The following is a 7,516-nucleotide window of genomic DNA, read 5'->3' on the forward strand; positions in this document are numbered from 1 at the left end:
TAAAAAATCGTACTCATCCCAAACTTTTGAACGATAGTACGTATTTTCACCTGGTGGTAAAAAGATATGGGACTTTTCAAAACATGCCATTCCAGCCACATATGTTAAAACTTGTTTAAATGTTTAACTTCTGCTGATTTTTATTGACTTTCAGGTATTTTAAGAGTATCACGTGGAAGCAGAAAATATTTAACATTTAGGGCTTTGTTTGCAAGAGAACTTAAAAGCTGACTTTATTCATTCAAGTTACTACTATTTAAATAGTTTAAATAGTGTCCTCTCATCAATGTTATAAATGACATTGCCTGTGCTTATGAATATGACATTTATAATACAGCTTAATCAGAACAGATTCAAACAAGAAAACAGAAGTCAGAATTAGTATTTGGTGAAAATAAACTGCCAGTTTAATAACCATACAATAAAACCTGTAAATACCAATGAATTATACTAAAAAAATATGATCGTAAAAAAAAAAGAAAACAAAAGAAAGAAAAGAGGACGATAAATGCACAACCAGCTAATGTGGAACAAAGGGAATTATCAGGAAGGACGATTAGAGTTCACAACCCCTGATCCCCAATACACTCACTCTTATTTTCCAACACATACATACAAACGCACACGCTCACACAGCCACTCAGTTACTCTCTGTTAGCGGCAGCCACTTACAGACACTCAGAGACACATAATGGACAGGATTAGATAATCAGTACACATTAAATTCACAAACAAAATGACTGGACCTGCTTTAATGTCAGCATGTCACCCTGTGACCCACCCCCCTCCAAGCCACTGGTGTCTGTAAGGGGCTTCGCTGAGCGTCTTCCTGCGGGTGCTGATCATCAATAAGAAGGTATAGGGGAGGGGGCTGGGAACTGAATGGAGAGGGGTGGGTGGTTTTGGGTGGAATGAGGTGAAGGGTTGGTGGAAGCCATTTGTGTATTTAAAATGGATGTGTGGGTGTTTGGAGATCAGTGCGGCTCCCCTAGTTCTCATTATCCCCTGCTTCGTCAGCCTGGTTTTCTGACGTCCAAAGCTGCAGGTATAAAAATCAATATAATATATGAGTTAATAAAGCAATGAAAGACATAACTGGTGCAGAATGTGTGACGGAGGACTCACAGTGAGGTTGTCCCTTAGAAGCTGCATGATCAATGTGCTGTCTTTGTAGGAGTCCTCATTTAAAGTGTCAAGCTCAGCAATAGCTTCATCAAAAGCCTGTAATAGAAGCTCAAATGTCTCATTTCTCATGTAGTATAAGAAATAAAATGCACATTTATGTGAAGAAGTGTATAGACTAGAGGCTGTTCATACAGGATGTGTTGTTACATCTATCTCATATATTAAAAATAAATATAAATATGTAAACATGCATGGCCGTTTTTGGCGACTGTCCCTTGTCTCAATGTTTGGCAAGTTGAAAACAATCCAGCTTTTGTTAAACACAAGAACTTGTCCTGTGTGAACAGCCCCTTATGCTGCTAGTCATTTAGATACTAACTGTCTTGGCGAGGTGACAGGCATTCTCAGGAGAGTTGAGGATCTCATAGTAAAAAACTGAAAAGTTGAGGGCAAGACCCAACCGTATGGGGTGCGTGGGCTGCATGTCCTTCTTGCTTATCTCAAAAGCATCCTGGTAAGCCTTCTGAGAGCTCTCAACCGTGGCTGAGAACAACAAAAAGATACTTTTGTGTTGATCACATTCATAAAAGCCAAATATACTTTATAATTCATTTAATATAATTGGCATACAGTCAGACAGATATTAGACATTTCCAGATATAAAGTAATACAATATAGCGCGCTAATGAACATGCACTGTATTGTTATCGTGGGCACTATAACGGATCACTATCGTGGACATTAAGAATTATTCCGATTTTTACTTTTACACTGATGGGAAGCTAGCAGAACGAGTCGAGGTGCACTGAATGAAAATGCACATTCACTCTCTCTGACAGTAATGGCACTTATGGAACAGCAGAAATGCAGCTTTTACCCCAGTAACCCCCATAAAACAAAGCAGCTGTGCTACATTCTGTTTCTGAACGGTATTTAAATGATTTAAACAGCCATTTATATTTTTGTATTCACAATGGTGTTCATCACAGCACCAAATTCTTAAAGATTTAATATCAAATAATTTATTTTTAAATTTAAACATTTTTACATTTCAGCTTTAGCATCATAACATGAATACGTAATACTGTCACATGACTAATAGATAGATAATAGTGGGGGTTTTTTGTGTGCAGAAAACCAGTTAAGTTCACATTTAGCTGAAAAAACAAAACCGAAAATAGTTTCTTGAATTAAATTTGGGTAACTGAACTCTTCCTGATGATGTTCAGAGGGTTGCTAACGGTTTACTTGTCTTTTTTGTTAAATCAATTCAACATTTGAAATGAGGCTCATGCTGTGTCAGCTATTGTGCAACAAAATTGACACAATGTAAAAACAAAAATGCACTGCATGATCAAACATTTAGGTGAGATCATTATGTTTTTGAAATGTAAAAAAAAAAAAAAAAAAAAAGACAATATGTCCCCCACAAGTCACCTAAGGGGGGATTCCCCCCAACTGAAAAAAATAAAGCTGTTTATGACATTATTCTATTGTATTTATATGTGCCCATTTGTGTACTATGTGTTTATTTGTTCTAATTTTATGACTGACGGTTTACTTTTTTGGTTGTAAATTTAGTTAAAAGCTTCAAATAAAGCCCTGTGCTCTGTGTAAGCCATTGCAACAAAATTACCCAAATTATAAAAATAAATATCTGTATGTCAGTATATATGGTGGTTTTCCCCGTCATCTCAAAAATTGCCGGGTAAAATTCCAGTATTGTGACAGCACTAATGCCCACGATAAAAATAACATGCATGTTTATTATCGTGATATATCGTATTACCGTATGACGCCACATGTCTAAAAGATAGACAGATGGATCATTATAGACTGAGAGAGAGACAGACAGATGGATAGATAGATGGATAGAACAGTCAAATCAACCAATGACCATTTTTATTTAAGAAAAAGTGAAACCAATTTTAAAATGGACTTACCGGTCTTAGTTTCTCCAGATGCAACCTCAGATAAGTACCTATAGTAATCACCTTTCATTTTCAGATAAAACACCTTGCTCTCTGCTTGAGAAGCATTGGGAATTAAGAACTTCTCCAAAAGACCCTGTCAAGACAAGTTGGGAGCATCAGGATGACTCATATTGTGGAAAATGTTCCTTTCTTTCAGAAGGAAGGTTAAACATAATGAATGCCATTTGAATCTTATTGTTAACACATTAAAATAAAATTAACTGTTCTTTGACAACTGAACAATACATATTTTTTATTTAAGAAAATGTGTTTAAGAATGAACATATTCAGAATCATTTGATAAGGGCTGCAACTAATAATTATTTTGATAATCGATTAATCTGTCCATTTTTGGGGGGATTAATCGGATGAAAAAATCAAAAAAATTATTATACATTAAAAAGTATTAAATTAAAAAGTAATTTTAATCCATTATTTTAAACTTTATTCCACATCCTGCCAATGCCGTCTTCCAAATTAAGTGTAATATAGCCTAAAGCCTATGAAAACAAATATAGTGAATGCATCTATGCAGGCTATACTATTCATTACAAGAAAAAAACGTGTTAGAAATACAAACATTACATTCTAAACCTAAAATCAACTGAAATCAACTAAAATCAAATCGACTGCTTACTATTTTAAAGCAAAAATTAAAACGACTAAATTAAAAATTATAATAAACAAAACCAAAAGCACATGAAGAATTTTAAACCTACACTTATTTCTGACAAAAAATATTTTATAAAAATGTGTATTTTAGTCAGAATTATTGCACTCTATTCTACTGTGCTCCGTCTGTTAGACGCGCATGCACCCACCAGCACTCGTTCATTGAACACTGAAGTTTAACAAGACCCTTGTTAAGGATATAACCATAAAATGTAAGTTATGCGCTGAGGAAAACGTGTCAAAGGCATTAAACAGCACACGCAACTGTTAAAGCACGACAGCGCAAGGCGGTAAACACTTGTTTTTGTTTGAAGGGCTTATAAATATAAAGCACTCATGTTTTGGAAAACTTGGATCATGTACCTTTCCCACAGCAGCTAACTCTGTGTCCTCTGCTATTTTCCATATGCGTTTTGTCCATAGAAGGATCATTCAGTTTTCACTACTGTAAAGCGACGTGACTGGTTGATGGTTTCCGAGCACAGCGCCAGACGCGAGTCACGCGACTAATCGATGATCAAATTCATTGTCGATTATTTTCATTATCGGTAATAATCGATTTTATCGATTTGTTGTTGCAGCCCTACATCTGATGTCATCATAAAAGGTTTAGAAAGTCAAGAGAAAGAAATGAAGATACCAGCACATCATTGCAGATGTCCTGCAGTTCAGTCTCAATCTTTTCACGGTACTCGCGTGCCATTTGCTGCTTCTTCTCATTGCCCTCGGTTTTCTGCTCAATGCTCGAGATGACACGCCAGGAGGAGCGGCGGGCGCCTACCACGTTCTTGTACGCCACGGAGAGCAGGTTGCGCTCTTCATTTGAAAGCTCCACGCCACCCTCAGTAACAGCCTTCATAGCTGCTGCCATGTCATCATAGCGCTCGGCCTGCTCGGCGAGCTTGGCTTTCTGCACCAGGTCACTCTTGTCCATTTTACACTGAGAATCAGATACGAATTGGTATGAGGACAGTATTTCACATAAACCACTAAATTAAATGGAATTTAAGGTTTTGAAAGCACAAGAAAGAAACATGTAACACACTCAAGGCCCCAATAAATTTCAAGCGAAAATCAAAGAACGTATTGGTTTGACAATTTAATAAAAATCAAGCCAAAAGGAAGTTCGTTTGGAGTTTGCAACAGCTTGTCATTTTGTGCAGATACAATAATATAATATTATGTTGTATAAATAGCCGATTAAAGGGTTAGTTCACCCAAAAAGGAAAATTCTGTCAGTAATTACTCACCCTCATGTTGTTCAAACCCCATAAGACTTTCGTTCATCTTCGGAACACAAATTAAGATATTTTTGATGAAATCTGAGAGCTGTCTCACTCCTTCATAGGCTTCTAAGCAATTCTATTCTGCCGGTCCAGAAAAGTTAGTAAAAACATTGTTAAAATACTTCAAGTGACTACAGTGGCTCAACCTTAAGTTTATCAAGCGTCGAGAATACTTTTTGTGCGCAAAAAAACAAAACAAAAATAACGACTTTATTCAACTATTCATTTTCTTCTGTGTGGGCCACTGACGTGAGTTCAAGAGAGCGCCACGACGCATGCGCGAGAACTGAGATGACGCACATGGGTCTCGATGTAGCGTTTAAAATGGTTCTAAAGTGTGCATTTCCGGGAGGTCCGAATCGTGAGAAACCAACGAAAAACCGTAAAAGTGCCTTGCAATGTTGCAAAATGAATGGCTTACCTTTCACACTTTTCCCATCAAATGATCGAGAGCGTCATCTTCTCAGTTCTCGCGCATGCCTTGTGGCGCTCTCGTGAACTCACGTCAGAAGCCCACACGGAAGAAAATGAATAGTTGAATAAAGTCGTTATTTATAGTCGTTAAAGTTCGTTTTTTTGCACACAAAAAGTATTCTCGTCGCTTGATGAACTTAAGGTTGAGCCACTGTAGTCACTTGGACTATTTTAACAACGTTTTTACTAACTTTCCTGGAAAATGAAATGAAATTTCATGATGAAAAGAAAACAGAATGCAATTTCCTAAAAGCCTATGAAGGAGTGAAACTTTTTTAGCTCGTTTATTTTTTATAATGAAAGTGTGCCATAGGAGTGTAAAAAATCTTTTTAAAAGATAAGGAATCTTACACTGGTTCACTATAGGCTCCTGTACTATTTATGTTGAAGTGCTTGGGACATGGCTTTTAGTGAGCCTTATTTTTGTAATCGGGTTCTCAAAAAAATTATTTATCAGCAAATATATTGGTTATTGATTTTTTAATATAAAGAATTATCAGTATCTGCCAAAATTGTCATATTGGTGCATCCCTAGTTTATTTTGTTATTGCAAGAAAAGCATGCAGCACATAAAGCGTGCAGCACCTAAAGACCGCTACCAGCACCATGGGCAGTGTAGGGATGTTCGCCAACAAATTGATGACGAAAATGAATGAGCTTGTGAATCGGAAACGAATCGTGAAATCTGTGTCAATACCCTACACAGGTTTGTGATCTCACAGAGAAGAAAGTGATAGTAAACTGACAAAAAATGTAATGCGATACCAGCAGAAAACAATAAGACATCATGTTTAAAGTGCCCCTATTATGCTTTTTCGAGTATTATTATTTCATGCAGTGTATAATATAACGGTTTATGAATGTAAAATGTCTGCAAAGTTCATCAGTACGACAAATGAAGTTACTCACTTGTCGTATTTACATATACAAAGTCTGCTTAAGGGCAAAATAACATGACAACAGAGACAAAATAGTAGATAAATGCGTATTTTAATAGGACTGTGCCGCAGCTTTCATAATTTGTCATTTTCTTGGTCGTGAAGTTCAGCCACTCGATTCAATTGAACTCTGTCATGCTCTGCTGACGTGAACTATCAGGCTAACCACACATCCTCATTAAAAATAACGATTTTTTTTAGAGAATGTGTAATGATTCTCAATCTTCAAAACAATACTGCTAACATTAACGTTATATACTATTATCAAACACAAAATGCAAGCAGTACGCTCGTATATTTCATTGTAATGATTCACAACGTCTGGCAGACAGTGAGGCCTGAAGCACTTAGCAATCTGCTAAATCCCTTCGCTGACAGCAACAAAAAAGCAATAGGCCAGTTACGCAATCAAGGGAATGAAAACACGTCATGTAAGACATACGGGGAGGGATATAACGAAAAAGGAAAGTACACTCACGTTCTGAACGGCGTTTACTCTTACTTTAATCGCTAAAAAGACACAATTCGGTCCCGTGCTCCGCCTTGCTCTTCGGTTGTTCTGGGCAGTACCTCTTCCGCTTACATTGACACTTCCGCTTCCTGCGTGCAAGCCAGTTGGAGAGGGGTTTCAGCCAATGCCACTTGAAGGCAAGCCTAATAATAGCCAACAAAGAAGCGCAAAAGTGGTACGCAGTCGGTCCTGTCGTCTAATGTTCAACATTTTACGCTAATACTTTTTATTTATTTATTTATTTATTTTTATTACATATATGTAGATTTTACAATTATACATTTTATATCCAAGAGAAGTGCGAATGTCGTGATGGGACCCATTTACGGCATTACCATCAGCAAATGTGTTATAATAATAGTCGTAATAATATTGAGTAATGAGTTGTACATTGCCTAAAGAAAATATATCGAAAATTTCTTTTTTTTTTGGACTTTCAGGTTTTACCAATTATAATAATTTTGGATTGAATTAAGCAATAAGATGCTGATATAATGCGTTTTTAAGAATAAAGACTAAATGTACAATTTAATTACA

General features: G+C 36.5%; 1 protein-coding gene across 1 annotated transcript; it reads right to left on the minus strand.

Moving 5' to 3' along the window:
* Nucleotides 1–378: 378 nt before the first annotated feature.
* ywhabb (tyrosine 3-monooxygenase/tryptophan 5-monooxygenase activation protein, beta polypeptide b) lies at nucleotides 379–7,075 on the minus strand. The gene is made up of 6 exons (XM_056246736.1): nucleotides 6,947–7,075; nucleotides 4,411–4,710; nucleotides 3,069–3,192; nucleotides 1,505–1,668; nucleotides 1,126–1,221; nucleotides 379–1,039 (listed from the first exon to the last, which is right to left on the minus strand). The coding sequence occupies exons 2-6, from the start codon at nucleotides 4,702–4,704 to the stop codon at nucleotides 989–991; spliced, it is 729 nt and encodes a 242-aa protein (XP_056102711.1). The 5' UTR covers nucleotides 4,705–4,710; nucleotides 6,947–7,075; the 3' UTR covers nucleotides 379–988.
* Nucleotides 7,076–7,516: the final 441 nt, after the last annotated feature.

Source organism: Rhinichthys klamathensis, unplaced genomic scaffold, assembly GCF_029890125.1.
Source record: "Rhinichthys klamathensis goyatoka isolate OS25496 unplaced genomic scaffold, OSU_Roscu_1.1 h1tg000040l_1, whole genome shotgun sequence".
NCBI classification, from domain to species: Eukaryota; Metazoa; Chordata; class Actinopteri; order Cypriniformes; family Leuciscidae; genus Rhinichthys; species Rhinichthys klamathensis.